General features: G+C 50.3%; 1 protein-coding gene across 1 annotated transcript; it reads right to left on the bottom strand.

Moving 5' to 3' along the window:
• Nucleotides 1–26,021, bottom strand: LOC118935953 (matrix-remodeling-associated protein 5). The gene is made up of 7 exons (XM_036932630.2): nucleotides 25,626–26,021; nucleotides 23,328–23,542; nucleotides 16,804–16,933; nucleotides 16,189–16,579; nucleotides 8,623–13,545; nucleotides 5,333–6,233; nucleotides 1–2,978 (listed from the first exon to the last, which is right to left on the bottom strand). Exons 2-7 carry the CDS (start codon nucleotides 23,513–23,515, stop codon nucleotides 1,070–1,072), a joined length of 8,442 nt encoding a protein of 2,813 aa, XP_036788525.2. The 5' UTR covers nucleotides 23,516–23,542; nucleotides 25,626–26,021; the 3' UTR covers nucleotides 1–1,069.

The raw sequence follows: 26,021 nt of genomic DNA, 5'->3' as shown, positions 1-26,021 counted from the left end.
TTATTTGGAAAATATCATTTTATTATCAAATGTACATTATCTTGACCTTAGCAATACAGTAAGGCAGTCATGGAAATAACAGGTCTCCGGGCTTTCTTGGGAGGCTCTGCATTCCCTCTGTGGGGTCAAGGTTGAGCTCTCTCCTCCTTCTCCCCCACTACAGCTCTTAAGAGAAACTTCACAACGAAGGAAATCCCATATCCCAGGCTCCCCCACTGTAGGATTTCTGGGAAAGCCATTCTAAGAGTGGTTGCTGAATTCGAGCGAAGGAGGGCGGAATATCTTTTCATTGCATTTCCATGCCAGCTCAAATGTATCCCAGTCTTGTAAAGACCAATAATTTATTACTTTTAATGAGACACAAAGTATTTCTTTTTTTCTCTCTAGTCTCATCGTCTGATTAGAAAGAAAAAAAATATACATATAAAAATCACTATATTAAAAGCAAGGTCCAGGGGGAAAGAATTCCATCATAGAACACGGTAGCTGTCATGTATGAAACTTGTACGTGACAAGAAAAAAGAAAAAAATCAATCCCTCTGATTCTAAGCCCTTACTGGGCAAGCGAGAGTTTTGAAGTGACAAGAAATAACTGGAAAGATGGGTATTCATTCTAGAATGTTCTATGAAAACTGCAGCAGAGTCATTGTGGGAGCCATTGTCACTGGGGTAGCAAGGCACTTTAACGTCTCTGGTGTGTTTCCAGTGACGAACCTGAGGTCTCCCTACATGCTCACGAAAGCACCTGGATGGTACTTGCAAAACAGACATTGCACTTTTTGCACAGGTCCTGTGAAACGGCAGACAGGAGGCGTGCATGGCATCCCGTAAGCCTGAAAGTCCTCCAAGAGGCTGAACCCTCCTTCCCATGTGTGCAAGGCTTCTATTGGCCAGCAAGCATAGGTCAAGTCAACTTGAACTTGAAGCCCAACTGGGGGACCGCTGTGCCCTGTGACACATCCTTTGGGGGATGGACTCTCTGTATGGCCTGCTTTCCCTACAAAGGAAGCTTTGTCCTCATTTCCAGAGCCATGACTGTGGAGGAGGCCATGTTCTTCGGGGGGGGTGTTCAGTAGATGTGGATGTAAGTGGTCTTTGAGTCACTGCCAAGGATGTTTTTGGCGGTGCATTTGTAGAAACCTGCATCTCTCTGCGTGGCTTGCTGGATGGTTAAGGATCCCTGGGGGTGAAGGAATCTGTTTCCGTACAGACGGGCCTGGGCCCCGGCAGTCAGATGCGACTTGTCCGGCAGCTCCCACGTTATCTCAGCTTTGGGGATCGCCGTGGCCATGCAGCTGATCTTCACGGTGGTCCCAAGCCGGGTGTACATGACGGGCGTGGGCTCACTGGTAATCCGGGGTGGGTAAGCGATCACAATAACTGGGAAATTCACGACGGAAGGGCCGTACTTGGTGTCCGCCTTGCACACGTAGGTCCCCCTGTCAAACACCGAGGCATCCCGCACCGTGAGGGTGCCATTTTCCCAAAGCGAAAAGCGTCCGTGTGTGTGTGGGCCCCCCAGAATCAGGCCGCTGGGCAGTGTCCAGGAAACATGTGCCTGCGGTCCCCCTGGAGGGATGCAGTGCAGCTGGAGGGTCTCGCCATTGATGATGGTCACCAAGTTGTGGTATTGGTTGTGAATTTCAGGTTTCAGCCCCACCTTCAGAGACACCAGCCTCTCCGAGTGGCCCGCGGCATTCCGGGCCACACAGCGGTAAGCCCCAGCGTCCATGGATGAGAGCCCGCTGATGTGCAACGTCCCTCCCGCCTTATGGTAGAATCTGTGCAGCTGGTGGCCACTCTGCAGCTCCGTCCCATTCGGAAGGACCCACAGCAGACTGGGCACGGGGGTCCCCACGGCCGAGCAGTTGAGGCTGATGGTGTGTCCGGCCATGGCGGTGATCTTCTCGCTGACCGGGTCGTGGAAGACAGGCTTCTCCACTGGCTCCAAAACCGTGAGCTGGACAATCAGCCTGGCTTCCCCTCCTTCGTTGCGCCCAATGCATGCCAGCTGGATGGAGTCGGTCTTCCTTAGACTCCTGATGTCCAGCGTGCCGTTGCGATGGATAACGATCCGGTTCCCGTAGTATGGGGCTGGCAGGACCACACCCTCAGGAAAGGCCCAGAGGACTCTCGGGGTGGGGATGCCTTCCGCTTGGCAGTCGATGAGCTTCCGACTGCCCCTAGGTGCTATCTCCCGCACGGTGGTGATGGCGTCGGGGTTCCCGTTGATTCTGGGTGGCTGCACATTGACGTGAATCCACACCGTCTTCCTGTCCTCGCCAGCGCTGTTCTTGACCACACAAGTGTAGTTACCGCTGTCTGAGCGCTGGGCTTTCTGGATGAGCAGAGTGCCGTCCTGATATATCTGGTACTTCTCGGAGGAGGTGGGGATGAGCCGGTTGGTGGGAGAAAACCAGGTCACCCTGGGCGTGGGCTCCCCTTTGGCCTCACACGCCACGGTGACCACGTTGCCATAGGGCACCTGCACCACAGAGTACGTCTTGTTGCGGATGGCAGCCGGCTCGGTCACCACCTTGACGCGCACCCTCATCTCATCCTTGCCAACCTGATTTTCAGCAAAGCAGGTGTAATCGCCTTCTTCCCGCATGCCCACCTCATTGAAGTAGAGGGTCCCGTTGTTGAAAACGACAAAGCGTTGAGTGCGTCCACCGCCATCGTCCGACTGCATAAAAGAGTTGACCAGGCTGCCATCTGGGAGACTCCAGGAGATTTCAGGATTGGGAAGCCCGGTGGCCACGCAGTCCACTTTCAGGTCACCCCCGTAGAAGACCCTGTGGTCATTCTCCTCTTTGTGTTCGATCTTGGCCGGTTTCATGACCACGTTCACCTTGAGCACGACGAAGTCATCGCCGACCTTATTCCGGGCCACACACAGGTAGTCCCCCGCATCTTTGTCTGTGACGGATTTCACCACCAGGGTCCCGTTGGCAAACACCTTGATCCTCGTATCAAAGCTGACCGAGAAAAAGAAAAGGAGTAAGATGTCAGTCTCCCAGACGCTCCGCTCTGGTTGTACATCTGTGCAATGAAAATATAATAAAATCCATGTGGTTCTGAGAACGATCAGGGCAGGGTTACATCAGATGGTTTTTGCAGCCTGGAGGAGACCACGTCCAAATGTGGAAATGATACACGTACCTCAAATCACTCCCCGGGTGAGCCTGACCTTTGGCTGGCCTGGCCACTGATTCAAAGATGGGAAAGGCAGGGAAAGACATCAGCTCTGTTAGTGTGGGTGTGTGCGGATCAAATTTTTACATGGCACTTATAGCAGGGATAAAATCAGCCACAGTGAATGAATCTGAGCCGACTTTATAAGGAGGTGGTGTTCTTCCCAAAGAGGATGCTCTAGACATCACATCGACTCTTGACGGTTTTTTGGGATATTGTATTCTGGGCAACAGACAGCCAGGTGGTTATCTGATGGACCACACAGTTGTGTCAATGCTAGAATGGGATTCTTCAGAACTTGGCAATATCGATGTGAAATCTTCTTCCCTAGAATCTGTAACTAAAACTGAATATTCACCAGCTAGCATATCAAGGCTGGAGTTTACTTGTTACGTGCATGGATAACAGTTGGACCTAAGCCCTCACACTCCTATGAGCTCTGGAAGGGTTTTCTGTTTAAAGGGAGCAGCGTGGGAAGGATGATAGAATGACCTTCATTACGCATGTGACATTTTCATAAATATGGGGATGTCCTTGCATGATTCAGAACTAATGTTTTGAAAAACAGGTAAAAAGACTGGGGAGTTTTCTTACCTGAAATGTGTTCAGACAGCCAATGTCAATTACACACCATTCGTAAAGGTGCCATGGTGGGGGGAGGGGCAGGGCTTGAATTATCCTCCTGAAATATTCCCTAAACAGCATGCATTACTCAAGTAGGGTGTCTGGAATGCTATTGTAGATTTAAACAAAAAGGTCTGCCTGTGATCAAACTCAACCAGAGAACCTGATTATAGTTAACAACACTCAGACAATCTGTTGCCTTGCCCATGAGTGAGAATTGAGGCAATGTACATCATTACGTCATTTGACAGGTGTGGACAATGAGTTTTAATGTGTTTTGGAGTGAGACAGGTGACTCCGAAACTTTTTGCAGGAGCACATGGCATACGTTTCAAAACTTCCAATGCAATGATTTTCTGGTTGTGATCAGAGCAATTGAGCAACTCTGAAAAACATAGGTGCCTACACTTCACGGGGCCTTGGGCTTTAACAAATGCAGCTCCCATATCTGTATTTGTTAATAGTCTGCACGTATAAGCAGGGAAAAGATTATTTCTATTATATATCAATTTTATATAGATTATTAGGTATAAAATATCTATTATATAATTATTATGTAACTATTATAAAACAGATTGCATTTATTTTTTTATCTATTATAAATCTCATATGGGTTGTTTTGTTTCATTTTACTAAGCATGTAGTTCATCAGAATTTAGTAATAAGGAAGCCTCAGAGATAATGATTTGTGATTTAAAGGGAAATACTGGCCCGTTTTCATTCTGGAAGGACATTCTTTTATGATCGTGCACTCATCCTTTTGTTGGTCATGCCAACGTCAGCTGAAAACAGTTCTCCCAGCAGGAGGACATCCCATCAGCTGGAAGAACTTTCGCGGGAACATTGGGTATGCTGTATTCTGGGTTGATGGTGCAATGGTCAGTAGGCACTGCCCAGCCATCTAGAGTTGAAATACCAGCTGGGAGGAAATGCCCTTGCCCTTCTCCTGCATTGGAAAGCGACTGAGGATGCCAGGCACAGCTGCGGGTTGAGAACCACCATCTAGGTCCGTACCTCTGGGAGCTGGAAGCGCTGGATTCCAAAATAAACTTGTGGAATTGCAAATGCTGAAATAATGCCCTGAAATGCATTGCTTTGTTTACATCCATTCTATCACGAATGCCGTTTTAGGATTGGAAGCATCTGTGTGTTTTGTGGCTGTTGGGAACATAAGGCAACCTAAATTGTTTTATCTAACGTTACCATTTAAAAGATAGAAAGGTGACCTCCCAGCAAGAGTCATTGGTTCCCTTGTCACTGTGCGGGTGGGAGAGAAGGTAGTGTCCAGCTACTTGTGTGGTGAGATTTCACAGTGAAAAAGGAACGGTCCCCGTCCCCCATCCGGGGGAGCACGCAAGGAGTGTCTGTGGGTATTCACCCCTGACAAGGAGTCACGCCCTGTTCCGCCTGCTCACAGGTGGAGCAGAATGGCCCCAGGACTCCATCCCCAGGGTGCAGAGGGGAGCCAGCCCAGAGGCCCAGTGATGGGTGGCCAGAGGGAGCAGCCACGTACCTGAAGAGTGCATCCATCATCTGCTTGGACGGTAGCCTCCAGAGGATGCGTGGCCAGGGGTCCCCCGAGGCGCTGCAGTCGAGCCTCAGGGTGGCCCCGTACCGCACATTGGTCCTCTGCGGGGAGGCGCCGGTGATGCGCGCGTTGACCGCCGCCCGCCTCACGGTCAGCTGCACTGTCCTCCTTGAGGAGCCCACCATGTTGGTGGCCACACACTCGTAGCGGCCGCTGTCCTTGGGCGCCAGATTCCGGATGTACAGCGTCCCATTGGGGAAGACGAACAAGTTCCCGTTGATGAACTGCGAAGGGCGGATCTGGGTGCCGTCTGCGGTCACCCAGCGCACACTGGGCACGGGTGCAGCCTTGGCGGTGCAGTGGATATGAATGCTCAGCCCCGGGGGCAGCGAGATGTTCTCCAGCTTCTCCTGGTGGATGACCGGGGGCAGCGCCGCCACGTGCAGGCGGATGGCCAGGCTGTCCGCCCCGGCGGTGTTGCTGGCCACGCACTTGTACACGCCTCTGTCTGCGAAGGATGCCTCTTTGATGGACAGGGTCCGGTTTTCGTGCAGCGTGACCCTGCCCTCCACGGCGGACACGGTCTGCCACACCCTCCTGTCGGGGAAGATCCAGGATATTTGGGGAGCTGGGGTCCCCTGGGCCAGACACTCCATCAAAATCGTGTCCCCCAGGTAGACGGTGACATCCTGGTAGTGGGAGGCCAGGATTTGGGGCTGCCGCACAGTGACAGACAGCAAGACCACCATCCTGTCCACGCCGTGCAAGTTTTTGGCCACGCACATGTACCGGCCATGGTCCTGGACGTGTACGTTTCGGATGACGAAGGTGCCATTCTTGAGAACTTCGAACCGTTCTGCTCGGGTGTTGGGGGTCATAAGAGCACCTGCAAATCAAAAACAGGGATAAAAAACATCAAGACACACATAAACACACCTTTTCATTAAGGACCAGGAGGGAGCCGAGCTGTCCTCTGCATCCGAAATAGCAAAAGCAAACACCGGTGCCAACTCCAGCAGGCAAAGGACAGAATGTTTAGTTTTGCTGTTCTCTTTGACTCTTACACCAGAAATGCAGCATCAGATTGCACATGTCCCCTTCTAGCAAAGGGCAGCCCGCCTGGGTTCCCCAGACGATTGCAGAGGCGGCCCCAGGCTGGCCGCCTCAGGTTGGCTGGGCTGGAAGACACCCCAGGCTTGCAGCCACTACCCACCTTTTCTGCACAGGGTCCTGAATCCTCCATGATTTTGGAATGGACCACGTGCTTGGGGGTCTGTATTGGTCAAGTGTTTTTCATGCTTTGATATACTGGGGTCTTGCTGACCTTGGAGGGAAGCCTCCCCACTCAGGGCTACTAATTCCTAGACATAGCAAACGACTGCTTTCAGATGGAATCCAGACAATGCAGAGCCCAAGCCCGCCACCTGCCTCGTGGGCTGTCACACTCCAGGCCACCATCCACCTGCCCTCATCTCTCCAGGGCCAGAGGCCAGACAGTGAGAGACGCCCCTACACCGCAGAGCCCACCCAGATCATTCAAGCAGGCCAGTCCTACATCTGTGCTCCACGCCTCGCCTGTGCCTTCCTGCAGAAGCCACAATAAAGACTTTTGTCCACAATTCCCCCTCCTTCTCTGCCTCCTACGGACTGCGGTGTTTCCCTGTGTGGCCCCGCGTGGTGTGTATGTCCCCTCCTCTCAGAACAGTAACAGACTCTCTCAGATGGCAGTCATCTCCTGATCTGTTGGCCTCGCCATTCTGAATGATAACATTCCTATATGCAAAATCTGGAAAGCCCTGAGTTTTGGTCCTCCCTTGGTCTCTGATGCTGTGGGGTTTCCTGAGTTGTGGGGGAATCATTGAGCGCTGACAGTCGTCTGCCGTAGCCAGCAATAGGAGCTGGTTCCTGGCAGTGCACAAGAATGTGCGTGGATGTCTGGTGACATGATGGTCCAGGGATGTCTGAGCCGGTCCAAGGGATGAAGACCCCAAGGATTAATACCGATATCCCTGCAATGGGACGCCTTACAAAGGCACAATCCTTTTAGCATGAGAAGCTCCCGGTGTTTTCCATTTGCTACTTGGAGCAAAATGCCTTACTAAGTCACTGCACACAAGCCTACATGGTCATACGCTGAGCTCATCAAAGACATTGGCGATTTCCCCACGCCCAGAGCCTCTGCTAACCTTTGGGACACTTCCAGTGTTTGTGAGATAACCCTGAATGAAGAATGCAGGGCTTGCTCAAGTCCTGTTAGCATAAAGCACGCCTGGATGAGCAAAATAAAGACCAATCCTCAAAACACCTTAGGTCCGGACCCAGGCCCAACTGATGCAGCCCGGTTGGGAGAGAAGAAATCGTGTTGCCCTTCAGACCAAACAGATGGTTGCCTTGATGAAGCTAAGCACTCTTTGGGGATCACAGGATCCCAAGAATGGAATGTTGTATAGACCATTTGTTGCTGGGGACTGAATTGTGTCCCCCCCAAAATGCATATGAAGCCCTCACCCCAGGACCTCAGAATGGGGCTGTATTTGGAAAGGATCTTTAAAGAGGGGATCAAGGTAAAAATGAGGTCATGGGGTGAGCCCTGATCCCTTAGGACTGGTGTCATTTTAAGAAGAGGGGATTGGGGCACAGATATGCACAGAGGGATGACCCCGTGAGGACACAGGGAGAGGACGGCATCCACACGCCCAGGAGGGAGGCTCTGGAGAATGACCCCAGCCCACACCTGGCCCTCCTGGAGTCCAGCCTTCGGGACAGGGAGGCAATAATGTCCGTCGTTGAAGCCACCTTGTCCGTGGTGCTTTGTTATGGTGGCACCAGGAAATGAATACATCGGTATTTTTTAGGTGTAAATCAAAGCAAAACGTGGCAAGGTCAGACCAAGCCATATATAGCTTTGCAAGCCAATATCAGGACAAGGGGAATCTCACCCCCACTGCGCCCCCACGTGGGTGCCCTGAACCTCACTGGGAGAAGGCAAGAGACTCCTTTGTGAGAAATTCCTAAGCTTAGTTACTCCCTAGCCAAAGAACCTATTATGTGTTTCTCCAGCCCCATTAAATCTCACATGCATCCCAGTTGCTGACTTCCTGTCCCTGTAAAGGAATATCCTTGTATGCAGGTTCTCGGGTGACCCTTCCGTCTTGTCAACCTGTCCTTTGCCCAAAGTCTGCGGTTCTTCCTGGGGTGGGGTGTGGGGTGGCACAGGCTGAAGTAACATCCTACACAAGCCCCAGTTAAAACGCAGGTCCTGAAGCACCCCCTACCTGTGGAAACCTTCGTCCAGGTAATGAGAGGCTTCGGTTTCCCCGTAGCCTCACATGGGAACACGGCATCTGTCTCTGCAATGACAGACACGGTCTGAGGCAGTTTGCTGATGATCTGTGGCTTTTCCCCAAGCGTCCAGAACTTGGAGGCTGGGGCACCTCCGGCAGAGAAGAGCTTTGAGCTGCTCTGAGGGAAGTTTCTGGAGGGCTGGACAGATGGCACAAAGGCCAGGGAGCTCTGGGTGGAGTGGACCACAGGCTTGTGGTGCAAGGCTCTGGAGGGTGGTGCCGCCGTCCGGGGAGGCTGCGCTAACGGAGGGGCAGGGGGTCCGAAGTCCACGTGGATGACGCTCTGAGAATGTAGCCTATTGTAGGGGCCTGGGTTGAGGTTTCTCTCTCTCATCACGGGGGCAGGAGAGGTAGGTATGGGAGGCTTTGCAGTAACCCCCAAATGCGGGAAAGAAAGCGTCGGGTTCAAAAAGAAAGGGAATCTTCCATTGGGATAATGAGGGACTGTTGAACTTGGACGCTTGCCCAAAGGGTCTCTTAGATCTGGGATGTTGTTATTTCCAAAAGCTTTGAAATTGCTGTTCAGTTGGTCAGTTCCCTGCTTGGGAAATTTTGCAGGAACACTGGGTTTGAACCGGTGCCGTGGCACAACAGGAGTCGTACTTGGGAATCTTGGACTCTTAAAGGGCTTGTTCTCTGGCAAGACCCTTGAAGGATATGCAGTTACTTCTGGTTTGTTGGTCAAGGGAGGAGGGGGCTGGGAAGTTGCAAGATGTCTAACGGAGCTTTGTGTGGCCACGGACGCTGGGATGGGTCTGGCAGGAAGTCTGCCTGGAGAAGGAAGCACTTGGAGCCTCCCATCCTGGTGGGGGTGACTCTCTGGGTCACGTGCAAGACTGTTTTTGGTCCTTGCATCCAATGCTTCCCGTCCCAACTCCTGCTTTGCAGTGAAGTTAAATTCGCCGTGGTTGGGCAAGGGAGTGGATAATTCATTTGGCCTCAACACACTTTGAGTCGGTTCGTGAGTCTCCAGGGGTGTTTTGGTTTCTGACGTCCCCACGTACTTGTAGAAGACATTTTCCTTGGAATATGCCCACGTGGAAGATGCCCTTGAAATAAGAGAGATGGGCGGTGTGGCGGTTTGTGCTAAAGTCACAGGAGCCGTGGGAAGGAATTCAGTCACTGGCCCCTCGGAGGAGGCAGGAATAGGGACATGATTCTGGGGCCCTGGGGCACCTGGGGTGATCTCATGATGTCCCTGACCCCTCACGGTGGTTTCCACCTGACTCGGAGGCGACTCTACTTTTACACTCAGCACAGTAGTAGAAGCTACACCTTCTTCCTGCGGAAATAACGTCGAGGCTACAACAGGTGAAAACTCGGAGGGAAAATCCGGATCCGGCGACTCAGTCCATAAAAACGGTGAGTCTATAAGGGTTTGCAAAGACGCGGTGCCAGGTGTGTCTGTCTGCAACTTCCCCCATGCGGCTGCCTTTGAGACATTCCAGCTCGGAGCTCCTGCAAAGCCAGAAGAAGCTGATTCCTCCTTAAATTTTCCCACCGTGGACACTTCAGAGCCAGAAGGGGATGCAGCGTTAATGTCTGAGTCGCCAGGGGCTGAAGCATCGGTTTTGTAATCATTGATGCTTGTCATGTCGTATTTCTTGGTTTCCTTCTCTTCAGATACAGGCTTCTGTGTCACTGGCGTTGTGTCTTGGAGCTCATAGGGAGATAGATGTATGTTTGCAGAGGTTGGCATATCCTCTTCCACTCTGGTTGTCTCACGTGGGTCCCCAGTCCTCAGAGGAATGGGTGTCGATAAACGTACAGTTTCTGAACTAGGAGGAATAACACTTTCCTGTCCGTAAAAGCTGGGCTTAGGTGCGGAAGCAGGAGAGCTCCCTGGAGAAGGCATAAAGTGATGTTTATTTGGCCTCTTCCTGTGCTTCCTTCGTGGGGTTCCCTTGGTTACCAGCTCTGCCTGCTTGACCCTTTCCAACTGTTTGGGGAACCCGACTGTGCTGTGGACCCAAGATGCAGGAACCAGCGAACCCTCCCCTTGGTGTGCAGTCTGTGCTTCAGGTACTTGTGATAATGGAGTAGAAAAATTGTCCGATGGGGCCAAAGTGGTGAGTGGGGCTTCTTTATGGCGGTGTCGGAATCTGTGGGGGCGCAACCTCTTCCTGCCGTTGGGTCTCTTCCGAGGAGGGGGTGCGGTCGGCCCCGAAACAGAAGCGGCCTTTTGAGTTGCCATCGTCACTGCTTCTGTGGTGGCATCCTTGTCCAGGAAGGTGCCAGGGGTGGATTCCCAGGGTCGCTGAATGGGGGTGACGGTATTCACCGCTCGCAGGGCAGAGTCAAGCACAGTGGTGGATTCCGCGTCCGTCCCCTGACTCTCTGGACGTCTGGACTCTGTGGCGTCTCTTGCCAGCATGTCTCCTTCCTGTAGCATCTGAGAATCCTCATCTGTGCCCGCTTGCACCAACAGGTTGCCTTGAGTGCTGAAACCACCATTGGCAAGCTGGGTGTGCTCTATTTCACCTTGTGCGTGTGCTTTTGTGGGGACCTCTGGCTCTCTGAAAGTGGGGTCTCCATGTGGCTCAGATGTCCTGGAGTCATATACCCACAGAATGGAGGTGAGAGGCAAGTGTGTGGAAGTCACTTCTTGCATTTTATCTTCTTTGCCTTGTGGATGAGTCTGCACCTCTGGGTAGGAATATGGCACTGCCTCAGAGGCAGCCAGTGGAGACCCATACCCCTTTGATGTAGGCTCTGGCATGGATTCAGCATCTACTGTAGACCAGCCCTTGGGGGCTGTGTGTTCATTCATCGGCTCTTTGTAGACTGTGTCTAGGGTCCATACGGTAGAATATTCATAGGGCACAGATGTCCGGGTAGTGGCCTTAGCCCGTGTTGAGTCAACATCAGTGGGCGTTGCATCCTGGGTCTTCTCAGAAAACTCACCCTCAATAAATTCTTCCCGAGGTGTGTTCATCCCTTTGGGTTCAGCAAGCATCACCCCACTATGACCGTGTTCAGGATCCAACCTGATTGCGGACACAGCACTGGAAGCGTGGTCATCCTCAGCGAATAGGGACATATCTGCTGAGGATTCGTCGGCACTGGTGGTGGTCTGCACAGGTGATATTGATGGGGGAGGGTCAGCAGGCAGCAGGGGTCTCCCTTGAAGCCCCCCTGAGGAGGGAGTGGTGGTTTCAATGACCTGCGGCACTTCTGTGGCCTTGGGGACATTTTTCCCACGTACTCTGGCTAAAATATCTGCCCAGCGCTCGGGATTAATCTGTTTGTTTGCCATATTGATCCTTCTTCGGGACTCAAACACTCTGCGACCCTCTGCGATGTTTGTCTCTGGCTCTTTCTCAGAACCCTTCCACGGTTTCAGTTTTCTTCGCCCCGTCTTGGTTTTCTTCGTGACGGCATCGCCCTTCGTTTTGACGAACACCTCTTGGTCCTTTGGATGCAGAGCTGTCCTGGAAGTGTCTTCACCTCCTATGCCTGAGCCCCCGTCATCCTCCGCGACATCTTCTTTGGCTCTGGAAAGAGTCTTCCCACCCGAGTGTCTGCCTCTTTTTGATGACCTGCCAGATCCTTTCTTGCTCACTGCGACCTCCACGGTAAAATGATCTTCCCCTTGCTGGTTGACGGCCACACATCGATAGTAACCGCTGTCACTGACTTGGACCTTTGGGATGGAAAGCGTTCCATTGGCCAACATGTATGCATGCGATATGTTGGCCAGATCATTAATTATCCTGTTATTTGGAAGAATCCAGCTCAGCTGGGCTTCGGGGATGGCCAGGGCATCGCAAGGCAACATCACAGAGTCGCCTGGGTTCTTACGAATCGTCACTGTGTGCCTTTCAGGTGGTTGAGTGGCGGGTGGCTGCACCAGGACCCTGTACGCCATTCGGTCCATTTCATCCCTCACCTGAGCGATGCACTGATACAAACCCGAATCCGCCTGCTCTGTCGATTTGATCCTCAGCCAGCCGCTAGTGAGGATGGAGAACTTGCCTTCCTGGTCTTCCATGGGTGCTTTTAAGACAGAGCCGCCTGGGAGCACCCAGAAGATGGATGGACTCTCAGAAGCCCTCACGTTGCAGCTCAGATGGCATGGGCTCCCTTCCAAGACAGTCTGAGCCCTCTTCACAGCTTCACCTGGCTCGATCATCACCCAGCTTCTGCTCCGAGACCGCTGGGCATCTTCGGTGGGCATTGACAGGCAATACTGGGAGTGGTAGGAGAGTAGCACGTTTTTGGGGGTGCTCTGACGCCGGTCCAGTTGGATATCTATGGTCGGCTGCATGACCCATCCTGGCTGGGTGAGAACACGGGCTCTGACGCCTGTGTAGTACAGAGCATCATGGTCAGGATCTTGCCTGTACTGGTAGCCGACGTGGGGGTCTTTGCCGACCGCGTGTTCTCGGCGCAGCCTAACAGGCACCTCGCTGTAATACGCAATCAGTTTCCACAGCTTTTCATAGTTTTCTCGAGTCATTGGACAGTCCAAGTTCAAGGCGATTGTTGCATTGATATCAATCTGTGGAGGATCCGTTTGATTCAAGTGAATTTTGTACACATCCCTCGGCTTCTTGATGGTGCAAGCCAAGTCCACCGCGTTTCCATGCTCGTCTGTCATATTCAAAGACATGTTCCAGGGGGCGGACTGGAATCCCTCCGGAGAGAGCAGGCTGGCATCGTCCTCCTCACGTTCCTGGTCCTCTTCGTTCCCCCTGCTCTTGTTCTGTCTCAGAGGAGACTCTATGGAAGGCTTGACACAGGTGACGTTCCTCAGCTTGTGAATCTCTTGTTTGTACAACTTCTTGGGACTGGAGCACAGGGCGCACAGCTGACCCCCTTCATAGGCTTTGTCCTTCTTACACTTCAGAACCCCTAAGACAAACAGACACGCAGGCTGTAAGTGAATGAACCAAAGGGCGGCATGCCTGGCACACGGCCAGAATATAAAAAAACCTTTGCATTTTTTTATCAACTGGTGCATTTCAATAATGATATTGCACCTCTCACCCGGCCTCTGTGACTTCACTTGATGACCTTCAATCAGTTTAGCCCAGTGTATGGTAACTAACCAGGACTGAAATGACTGGACGAGGAATAATGAGTCCTTTTTTAAAAAATGTATTTTCAGGTTAAAAGAAGCAATGACTCTCTTTGCACACACTGCACAATTCACCTTCTAGGAAGGTCCAGGAGGATCTATATACATAATTGCAACCCATGAAAATATTTCCAAGTTAGAGGATGCACTTTAGCCATGTATCACATCTACCTTTCCTAATTATTTTATTCTTGGGGTAAATTTTTAACTTAAGGCAGCGTTTAGCCCGTGGATTCACATTCTACTCTTTGCTTCCTGGACATCAAATCCTCCAGAAGTTTCTCTTTCTTCTCCGGCCACCCCTCTGTCTCTCTCACTGCTTCCTTCTTCTCTGTCCAGCTCATTAGTGACAGAAGGTTCCTTGCTTGACTCCAGCCCACCCCTTCCTGCTCTGCCCACTGGAGAGGCCTCGCCCACACGCATGGATTCAATTACCAACCATTCGGCAGTGATGACTCCCATATGTACTTCTAAGCAGTCCAAACACATCCTTAGGAGCTGACACTCAATTCCTGCTTGACATGCCTATTTCCATGTCACAAGGCCGCCTCAAACTGACATCCGCAGACCCAAATTATGTTTTCTTCCTGCCCCAAACCCAGGGACCTTTGCTCTATCAGTTAGTGGGGCCATAGCATCTCCCACTGAGGAAAATGGAAACAGAGGATGCTTTCTGATGGACCTCTTAGCATCTGCCCACTTTTTACCACACCTCCCTGGGAACAGAGCAAACTGCCATCATCTATGACATGGCATATGATAAAACTGCAGACTGGTTTCACTATATTTTCTTTTGCCTCCCTGAGCAGTTTTCTAGGTGGCTTGCAGATGAAGCACCTCAAAATGCAAACAGGATCGTTTCCCATATGTCTCCCAACACACATACACAAATATACAGCTGCACCATATACACACAGAGACACATATGTATGCACACACATAGACATGCACACACAGGGCATACACAAGTATCTTCAGACTGGCCGAGATGGCGCTCTGCCCGGGGAAACCTCCATGGTGCCACTTCTACAGTGTAGCGTTTGTGCTGCGAAATGATATCCAAATGGATTTTCAGCTCTGTTTGCACCCAGTGAGGTTCGGGGACTAGTCACTCATGAAAGATGAATGGAGGTGACATGTGTCTTTTCTTGTTAAGACGATTAAGAAGTGGGTGTGCCTCTGTGTTTTTGCCCACCCATTGCCTGATTAAGTAAATGTGATGTCAGATTTAAGGCTGAGCCTCAGAGGAACGCCACCTGGCAACTGAAAGCGCTCCCATCGAATTGTGGCACGAGGTGTGTGTGCAGGAAGGTTTTTGATGGGCACAGGCTGGGAGACTAAGTAGAGGCTAGCGAAAGTGTTCAGAGGAGGTGACCTTTTAGCAGAGATCCGAATGTTGATGAGAAGCCCATTCCTTGAACATCTGGCAGAAAGGTTTTCTCAGCAGGAGGAAGATCAAGTCCAATAACACTGAGTTGGGAGTAAGTTGAGAAGGTGTGAGGCTCAAAAAGGAGAGCTGTGTGGCTGGAAGTGGGTGAGGAAGGGGAGTGTGCAATCAGCCCGTTGCAGGAGGGTGCATTGAGGTGCAAGCAATGGCACGAACTGCTGGTAAAGAGTGTGTGTTTTATCCTGGAAGCAATGGAAAATCAGGGCAGATTAATGTGGCAGGATCAGATGCTCACTCTGAAAATGTGTGGTGACAACTGGTCCATGAGGAGTTGCTGAAAGGGGGCCACCAGGGCTGTGGGGACATCTGCTCTACTCTGCTGCACAAAGAAAGGAGCTCAAACCCAGGCTGGTGGCCATGAGGATGGAGATGAGCCGAGAGCCCCAGAGGGACCTGAGGATGGTTTTCAAGATGGGGTTTAGGGAAGGGGGGAAATAAAGAAAAAAATTCATTCCCTATTTTAAATCGAAATCCACTTTCTGGCTACTTCTTTGCATCAGTCTCGGTTTTTATTCTCTGCATGTGTAGAAAGATGTTCTACATCTCTCTCCTCCATTCATAAGAGAATAATGTGATGGCCACCCCACCCCCCTGCAGCCTTTTCTTTTCCAAGAACCTTTGGACGCTTCCTCATAGGAACTGGATGCACAGAAAATCCCACACGTATCTTTAGCCCAAGGTACAACAGAGCATGTCCCCCGTCCATTTACGACCAGTATCGTGAACGATACATAGCTGATTGAATGAGCACCCCTTAACAATCTACCAACAGACTCATGCATCTGAATTGTGGGGAATGAGAATATCCACGCTGTAAACATTTCACGTGTAGGTTTCCTGCCTTACAGATGTGGTGGTGCCGTTTCCCCAACATGAGACAAATCCAGGAGGGGACATTGGAGAATTCAGTGTCTGCAGAAAGGTAAGCAGTGAGCAGGCAGGAGTCACGGTGTCTGTCCACTCTTCTTACCTTTGGATTTTGCGTCCCATTCCAGAAACCATGCCATGTCACAGTCACAGGACCATGGGTTCCCGTGCAGGTAAAGGTTCTCCAGTAGCGGCATGTTCTGAAGCATACCCGTGGGGAGCGTTCTTATCATGTTCTCTGCTAAGTAGAGGTGCCTTAGGGTGGACAGTCTGAAATAATCCAGAAACGTGAATGTGGAGAACGTGCTGGGGTGCAGCTGGTGAAGCATGTTGCCTTCCAAATGGAGGAGCCGGAGGGCCGTCAGGCCGTGGAAAGCCTGGGGGTGGATGAACTCTATCTTGTTGTGGTCCATGTGCAGCCTCAGTAGGTTCCAGAGCCCCTGCAGGGTCTGTCCTGTGATCACACGCAGCTTGTTATAGCTGAACTTGAAAACCTACAAAGATGGGGGGAGGGTGGAAAAGCCTGTTTGTAATTCAGAAAGCTGTAACCAGGAACAGAAAGCAGAAGAGCAGGAAAGTAATGGCACAAAGCTTGCTTGTTAACATAAAAAAAAAAAAAGGCAAATTTGTTAAGCATTAGGGAGCATGATATCATTTCCCTATTCATTAATGGTTATCGAAGCTGCAATTACTAATGTGCCTATGTGCCTCTGTTTACCTGTAGAGAGCTGAGGTCTCTCAAAGCCCCATCAGGGATGCGGGGAATGTCGTTGCCGTGGACCATCAGAAGCTCCAACTTCGTCAGTCCGGCGAACGAGGTTTCTGACAGAGCCTGTATACTGTTGAACCTACAAAAATAAGTATATAAACAATCGGGATAAAGAGAAGTGAATCCTTAAGTCCCACTGGGGAAAAGATTCCCTTGCTTGCCTAGGAACAACTTTGCAAAATGTGGATTCTCAGGTGGTCTTGGTGTCATTCCCAAAGTATATGCATCTCTGTCTCGGTCCGTGTCCATTTCTAGGGTCAAAAAGAAGCTGACATATTTTATGAGCCTTCATTCAAGAAAGGAATTATTCACTGGGTATTTTGACTAGGAATAGGCTAGTGTAGTTGGTAGCAATTTAGGGAAACAAGTAGGATTTAGAATTGTAAAGGGAGCTGGTCCAATTGCCCCTCGTAAGCTGGGGCGGTGGTAATGAAGGATGCGCGCCGGTGTCCAGCATGCGCACAAACTACAGGAAGCATCGGACATTGTCTTGCATATGGTGACAGGCAGCAGACATTGCTCCTGGCAGCAGACCAGATAAAACCGCTGATTTCACAAGGATATGGGGCCCGACGGGTTATCTAAATTATCGACAAACATTCTGATGTGTTTTGTTTTTTGTTTTTTGCAGAAGCATTGATAAAGATGCTTCCCTGACGGGTTTGGAGACTCGCTAGTATGTTGTTCCTGACACTACGGAGTCCCAGTGTCCATGGGGAGAATGGGTTATGAGATGAATGGAGACCCCTGTCGTTGGCTTCACTGGAGGGCAGTGAAGCAGGTTCTGCTAGATATGATGCATCGACCCTGACATTATTGGTCACTTCTCCTTATCACCTAAATAAAAGGAAATAGGCCAGTTGAGAAGGCAGGGGACACGTGTACTGCTGAATGCAACAAAGGCTAGCCGTGTCCACATTCCCATCAACACATACGTGCTTCAACACAGACCCCTATTTTGATTTCAGTAGCTGGATAATTACTCATCTAAGAGACCCCATCAGGAGCCATGTTTCTGCTCTAAACTCTGAGTGTAAGAAACATAATGTCCAACAGCAAAACCACTCACCTTGCTTTAACCTCTCCAAATATGTACTCTCCTTGTTGCCTCATTTTTGAAGACCAATTTATGCAAAGAAAACATCAGATGGAATGAAACGTATCTCATGAGGATATCGCTATAGGGAGGCAGCATGATCGGTGATTAAAAATCACCAGGGTTCCTGTTTATCACTGGATTCTGGTTCATGGACAGGCAGAGAGTTTTCCTCTTCCAGATTATACAGTGCTCCCCACTGTTCCTCTTACATGCTTTGCACCAGGGACATGTCGGCTCAGCTCTGCTCTCATCAGCAGTGTGAGACTTAAAATACTAAAAAGAACTGACCTAGGGAAGAAATCCTGATTGGAGGATTCAGCAGAGAAGAAATCAAGTCAAAGCGCCCTACACACAGCGAGACTTTTTTCCCTGGCAAATCAAAGGAGCCCAGAGGGAGAAGAGGATTCCTACCTATAAGGCAAAGAGCAGCCAGTGTAGACACCTAACACATACTCCTTCATGGACACTCGGAGTCTTGAGAGATTTTGGGGTGTCACAACTGGGTGGGGGTGTGTTAGTGGCTTCTAGTGAGGAGAGGATGGGGTGGTGCTGACCATGTTTAGGATGGTCTTACCACAAAGAATGATTCAGCCCCAAATATCAAGCAAGGTTTGGAAACTGCCTTATCATGACAGACTCTGTCTGTTGGTCTGTTTGCTTATATCATCTATCTATCCATCTATCTATCTATCTATCTATCTATCTATCTATCTATCTATCTATCTATCTATCTATCTATCTGTCTGTCTACCATCTATCTATCTATATCTATGTATGTATGTATGTATGTATGTATCTATCATCTATCTATATCTATCTATCTATCTATCTACATCTGTCTATATCATCTATCTATCATCTATCTATATCTATCTATCTATCTACATCTGTCTATATCATCTATCTATCTATTTATCTATATCTATCTATCTATCTACATCTGTCTATATCATCTATCATCTATCTATCTATCTATCTATCTATCTATATCTATCTATATATATCATCTATCTATCATTTATCTATCTATCATCTATCTATCTATCTACATCTGTCTATATCATCTATCATCTATCTATCTATATCTATCTATCTATCAATCATCTATCTATCATCTATCTATCTATCTATCATCTATCTATCTATATCTATCATCTATCTATCTATCTATCTATCTATCTATCTATCTATCATCTATCTATATCTATCTATCTATCATTTTTCTATCTATCTATCTATCTATCTATCTATCTATCTATCTATCTATCTATGTATCTATCTATCTATCAGCTATCTATCTATCTATCATCTATCTATATATATCATCTATCTAACATTTATCTATCTATCTATCTATCTACATCTGTCTATATCATCTATCTATCTATCTATCTATCTATCTATCTATCATCTATCAGGAAGAGATAAGAACGGTGGTCAACATCTTGCAGTTAACAGGCAGCCGGCACAACAGGGAATCACCCTGTCCAAGATGGAAATGGTGTCCCACAGGCCCATTGCACTGAGGTGGAAGGACTGCACCCCCACCCACGAGGGGGCCGTCTCTGAGTTGATGTGGTACCCCATTTGTGTATCACTGGTTAGGAGTGTGCAGGAAACCCGCATGGGATGAGAGCACGCAACAGAATCGACAGCAACCTGTCACCCTGTCCCCATTTCTGGGAGCCTGAGGTTTGTCTGGAAACAGTACGTGTGAGGGAAAATGGGGTCAGGTGAGGTAGGTGGAGGTGGCAGGCACGGGGCCATCTAGGAACTGGGAGGGACCTGGGAAGGACACGCTCCAGGTTGTACAGGAAGCCACTGGACGGTTTAAGAAAGGGGGTGATAATCAAGTAGGTTATGTGTTAACGTGGCAGTGATCCTTTCTGTGGAGAATGGGTCAGAGATGGAACCAGAGGGGAAGTAGGAGACCAGGTGACTCCCAAGGAGGGACGCTGGTGTCCATGGTCAAGGTGGGGGCAGTGGAGGTAAAGGGATGTGGGAAGTTTCCAGACGTGCTCAGAGGAAGAGTCAGCAGGCCTTGCGGAGTGATGGAGGTGTGAATAAGGAAAACAGGGGAGGGTGGACTGTGTCAGTGAGGATGGGGGAAGGCTGGGGGGACAGGTGCAGGAGAAACCATTCAGTTGCATTTGCCTGGAGTTCAGGACTGGGATAAACACCCAAAATATGCCCATTCAGGAGACGGTGGCCAACAGACTAGTGGAGTAAAGTAAACCGACCTGTCGTAAATAAGATGATCCGAGAGGACCCCAGTGGTAAGGAACAGTAGAGAGGCCAGAAGGAGGAGGAGGCAGGTGTTGAGAGAGAGGAGGTAAGGGTCTAGGGGGTCCATCTCTAAAGTGGGTCAGAGAGAGTCTGACTTGTCAGCATGATTTAGTCCAAGGGTTTGCTATGTTCAACTGCTGTTTCTTCTCTAGTCTTTGTTGCTGAAAATTCTCACTTCCAACCTGACCTCCAGTTACAATAGCAGGTGTCAAGGTGGAGAAGGGAAACAGAGGGATGTGGGTGGGTACAGAGCAACACCCTGTCGGGGCTTCCTCGACACCTGCATTCATCCCTCCAAAGTCCGGCATGGGGTGGGGGTCGGGGGGGTGCATATCAGCTTAGGAACCTGTATTTCTGTATCCTCTTCTTGGTATTTGTTTTGAGGAAGCACCAGTGAGCTACCTGTGCAACTGTTAGTGCCAGAGCTATGAATCAGGAGATTGTTTTCTGGGACAAACGTCCAGGGGACCACCTGAATGCCAAGTGGAGGCACCATCTTCTTTCCTCTCAGGACCCGACCCTTTTTGCATCCAGCCGATAAGCAGCAGAGAGAAAGGGAAATGAGGTCCAGGAGATCGAATGACCAAGACGAAGCCCAGTTCCACAACTTACCAGCCACTTGTAGATTGGCAGCAATGGGATCGCTTAACCAACTTGGCGAAATGTTTTCTTTCATACCAGAAATACATATAAAGCTGCTTTAGAGCTGCCACGGGGTATTCCAAAGCAAAATTTAAAATATAAACTAGGCCTTTGGGAAGTTCAGAAAGATGTCATGAAAACTAGTGTTGTAAGCAAAAGGGGGGAAAAAAAAGTCTTTAAAGCTCACACATCAGACACGAAGTGGATGATTTGTCTACTCAGAAATATTTTGGGAAGTAATTTTGGAAAATACTGTCCATATTGGAATCAATCGCTCTTTCTCTCAATGCTGACAGAAAGCCCTAAAACCATCCGTGTGGGAATGAAAGGTTTCGTTATTGCTTGGCCAACAATCACCCATTCTTTGAAGTTTTATACTCTTTCCAGACGGCTACAAAGAAAAATCATACCCCAAGTTGTTCTCTCTGTACTAGACATCTGTCTCGTTTTCTTATTTTCCTCAACAAAATGCAGGAAGCCGTTCTCATTACCTGCTTTGACACTGATTTTCAAACACAGTGTGCTATATAAGAGTGACTTAAAAGGTGTCACCCTCACTCATGCTGCAAATTAAGCCAGAAGAGAGGAAATGTATAGTGGCGCTTCACTAAGTCATTCCTTGGTTGTTGTTTTTTTCTTTTAATATTACACAGAGCCATCTCAAAATACTATAGGCATCTGTAGGAAAAGGAAGCAACTCAGTATCTTTGTTTTATTCTAATGGCCAAGCTTTTAGGACACCATAGGGTCATTGCCTTCAATCTTAGTTGTTTAAAATGAAATCACCAGAAACTTTATCCTAAGAGAGGTGAGTTCAGGTCCACGCTTATAAAATACTTCACTGTAAAGACGGGCAGCGGAAAAACATCCCAGAATCTGTAAATGAGATGTAAACAGCTAGGCAAGTCCATGGGCGTTCCCCATGTCTACAGCCATCACACTGTTCAGACTTTGTGGAAAGAGGCAGGCGGCCTCTCTCTCCAGCCCCATTTCCAGCCTGAGAGCCAAGACCCTCAACGTGGGCAAGAGGTGGAGCAGAAAACAGTTCCCCTGAACTACCTCATTCCCACACTTTCTTAGGGGGCTCGACAAAGGCCTGTCCGACAGAACCCCAAGCTCGGTGGCCTGCCAAGGTTTCATCCCAGGCTAGCGGGACAATAAAATAAAAGTGGTTCCTGCAGGAGCAAGGCCTAGAAGAGGCACTTTGCACAACAGGAGGAAACAAGAAGGAAGAGAAATCACAGCTATGCCCCATTTTCTGGTGCACAGCTCCTGTACCCAGATTCAAATCAGCTCTGACTTCTCTTCTTTTTCTACCTCTCTCCCATTAGGCAAGGGGTGTACCATCATAAATCGTTTAAGACTGTAAAAAGGAAACTGGTTGATTCATTAACATTCTCTCTTCTGGCAAAGCCAAATTGTTTTCCCTACTGAACTATCATCCCTGCTTGGCGTTTTCCAATAGTCAAATCATGAGGTTTCCCAAGATTTTATTGAGAAAATGATTTAATGGCTCTTGCCCTAGACATTTTATGTTATGATTTCATCATCCCATTGTCTTGGGCTATGACTGGACTTTATAAATGCAAGAATTTCTTTAAACTCTGTACTCTGCCATCTCAAGGCACATTTACAAAGATTTGTTTGTTGACTGAGGTTTGGCCATTTCCTTTTATTAAGATGACCCCTCCCTCCATAATTATCCTTCAAACGCTAAATTATTTTGCTGTTTCTAGATTGCAGAAAGTAGCTGATACATTTTGTGAAAGAAGTCAAATGACTTTTTACTATTGATATTGTAAATGTGTACTTATAATTTACAGCAACTAACATGTGTGCACCTAAGGCATTTATGTGCATAAAACAAGAATTTTAAATGTACAAATTATACTGAAGTGCTCCATTAAACTGCCTCTTAAAAGCATACTAATGTTTTAAATAGGCAAAATCTGAAAGAACCCTGTTTCCTCAAAGTCACAGATGACATAAAATGTCAGAGATGCCCACTTATTCTTTTTATCAGTTTTCATAGTTTCTAATATTTTACTATTAATGTTTTAATAGTTTAACAGCCTACTTGAGCACTGTTCCTACATTTATGTGTATGTCATTTACATTCCCATCTACGATACAGTAAAGCATTGTTATCAAGGGAAATTTGATGATTTTGTTACCAAGGAAGTTTGTTCGGGTTTGTTTTGCTATTAAACCTCTGACAGAAGTTGCCGTCCACGGTTAAATTTGGATAATGGCCCCAAAGGGCTGCATTTAGCATAGTTAAAACCCCTCAGCCGCACTCTGCCCACATGGACATCCATAATGCATGGCGGAGCGACCCCTAAAGGCATCTCCATTTGCGGTTCCGTAAACGCACAGCGTGACACGAACACCGAATAAACAGGCCAGCGAGGAGGCTGGAAATGTTCAATAAGAATGCGGTACAAACCCCAGATTGATTCTTTCCACATGTTTAGAAATCCCAGCAGGCACAGAAGCCAAGGAGCGAAACGTGCAGTGGACCTCGCTGGGAACGTAGCAGGCGCAAGGGTGCGGACAGGCGAGCGCAGGTCGTGGGTGTCCCCAGAGCAGAATCAGCACCACGGACAGGGCCCGCCAGGGTGTCCACGTGGGCATCTTGTCGGGGGCGCTGTCGCTGGACACCTGTGTGGGACCACAAGACGAGATGCTCTTACCCTCGGCACTTCTCCTGACCCGCATCTTTTAGCTGAACTGTGCATGATAGTTTGAAGCTTCCCAAGACATCAGTTGACCTACTTTAGGCACACAAAATAGTGGAGTCCGGATACTTGGGTGTTTTAATTTTCGGCCATCAACTTACATAGTTCCTATTGAGCATAATCTTATTTCCTGACTTTGGTACTTAATTGGAAATTATGCGGTGTGCAAAGGTATGGAATATACATGCACGTTTGCCTATCTATCTATCTGTATCTATCTATCTATCTATCTATCTATCTATCTATCTATCTATCTATCTATCTATCATCTATCTATCTATCATCTATAGGGAGAGAGACAGAAAGGTACATTAATATGTCCATAATAATAAAGTAATTAATTAAAAAGTCATTGTTAGGGGTCTGCCTCCGACGTTCATCAGATATTGCCCATCTTTGTACACAAAACTTCTCCAGAAGTTTCATTGCTATCAGGGGGGTGACCTACTTCCAGTGACATCCCTTCAAGTTTTTAATGACCTTTTTCTCAAAGTGCTTCACTAAAAAGAAAAGCTCGCCATGCTACGAGGGGGCACTCTCCATAATTTTTTTCTTGGATTATTAGCCAAAGAGATGCGATGGGGCAGAATCCTTGTTTATCTGGGAGGAATGTTCCAGGAAACCTCTGTAAAATGTCCCATTAGATAAAGAGGATAAGGGATTGCCTGACGAAATGGATTTAGGGGGGGAAGGTCCATGAGATCACACACACACACACACACACACACACACACACACACACACACACACACACACACTCAGGTGTTTCAAATCCTGGGGGGAAGGTCCATGAGATCACACACACACACACACACACACACACACACACACACACACACACACTCAGGTGTTTCAAATCCTGGGTCCATCGGCTACCTCCTGAGCGTGTCACTGATTTTCTTCCCCATGCATTGGCCCTCCTTCACCTTCCCATTTTTGTGTCACCTCTTGAAGGAAGTTTATTAGTGCAAAGAACGCGCCCGTCCTCGCGCCCCTGCTCTGAGCAAGCGCTGTGCTGATAAGCAGCGCTTGACCCTCTCCCACCGGGTGGGAGCCTCCCCAAATCCCAATTTTCCAAGCTTTATAAGACCCCAAAGGAGACGTCCAATGAGCCCGTGTGCGCCTCGCCTTCCAGCCGCCCACAAAGAGCTGACTGTGCAGGCAGCTTGGCAGCGGCGAGTTCGGGCCCCACCTCGGCGCCCTGGAACGCGGGGGCTGTGCAGCTGCGCGGCCAGCAGATTCCGCGCCAGCGCCCCGGAGCCCGGCCTGCGCGCGGCACCGTCCCCGCGCCTCTGCCCTTCGCCAGCGGGCCGGCCTGGCGCCGTGGTGCCCCCGGCCTGCTCCCCCGCCGAGGCTCCCCGTCCCGCGCTGCAGCAAGCGGGGAACCCCAGTCGTGGGGGCGGCCAAGGAACCGCTCTGAGCCTGCAGGGCCGAGCCCAGGAAGCCAGGCGGGGGCGCCCAGGACCCGCGGGGCCGCGCGCTCCGCCCTGCGCGTTCTGGCCGGCTTCCCGTGCCCGTCCGGACGCGCCCGGCCCGGGGCACGGGAAGTACCTGCTCGAGTTGCCGCGCGCGCGGCCGGGACGCCAGGGCCGTGTCTCCCGGGCAGGGACTTGTCCACCCCCGGTGCAGCCCAGCGCCCGCGGGCCGGGGGCCTCCCCTTTGCAGGGCAGGTCGGGCGGGGAGACGCTCGGGGCCGGCGCAGGGGCTCTGGAGCAGGCCCGGGGCTTTGCGCACCGGCGCAGGGGGCCTCGGGGTCCCCCTGGGGTCCCGCTGACGGCTCCCTGGAAACCGGGGGCGCGGGGGTGCGGACAAGGGGTCATTCGACGTGCCCGGGCGCCCTGCACGCAGACTCCGTCAGCCGCCCCCCTGCACCGCCGCTGGTCCCCCGCCCCTTCCGACAGGGCCCCCCGCAGCTCAGACCTCCGCGGCCCTGGCCCTGGCCGCCCCACCCCTGGACATTGACCCGGTGTCCTCGCCCCTTGCAGACGGAACCCTCAGGGTCTCACCTGTCCTTCCGAAGCCGCGGCGCACGGCAGCGTGGCGCCCGGGGCATCCACGGGGCCGGGGCGCGCGAGTCACCGCCGGGGGTCCTCCGGGGCCATCATGCGCTTCCCGGGCCGGGGGCGAGGCAGCACGGCTTCCCAGCGCGGCACGGCGAGCCCGCGCCCTTTTATTCCCGGGGCCGGTTGGCTTCCCGAGTCCACGCCTCGGCCCACCCCCACCCTGCCCCACCCCGGGGAGACGGGGCGCGGGCCGAGCCAAGGGACCCTGGCCTCTCCGCTGCGCGCTCAGCCCTCCTCGCGCCTGTTCATGGCGCCGCGTCCCGGGTGGGCGCGCCCCGCGCACGCCCGAGGGAAGAAAGGCAGGAAGGTCCGCGAGGAAGTCCGGGGACCCGGGGGCGC

The sequence above is a fragment of the Manis pentadactyla genome, chromosome Y (assembly GCF_030020395.1).
Source record: "Manis pentadactyla isolate mManPen7 chromosome Y, mManPen7.hap1, whole genome shotgun sequence".
NCBI classification, from domain to species: domain Eukaryota; kingdom Metazoa; phylum Chordata; class Mammalia; order Pholidota; family Manidae; genus Manis; species Manis pentadactyla.
The sequence above is the reverse complement of the archived record's forward strand: the minus strand, read 5'-3'. Positions and strand labels throughout refer to the sequence as shown.

What these genes read in the sequence shown, in the direction of transcription:
- LOC118935953 (XM_036932630.2), bottom strand. Translation starts at nt 23,515, where the DNA reads ATGCCCACGTGGACACCCTGGCGGGCCCTGTCCGTGGTGCTGATTCTG. An exon ending in GTGGAAAGAATCAATCTGGG is followed by an intron (nt 16,934 to 23,327) that starts GTTTGTACCGCA and finishes TTATTTTTGTAG; the next exon opens with GTTCAACAGTATACAGGCTC. An exon ending in ATGGGACGCAAAATCCAAAG is followed by an intron (nt 13,546 to 16,188) that starts GTAAGAAGAGTG and finishes TGTTTGTCTTAG; the next exon opens with GGGTTCTGAAGTGTAAGAAG.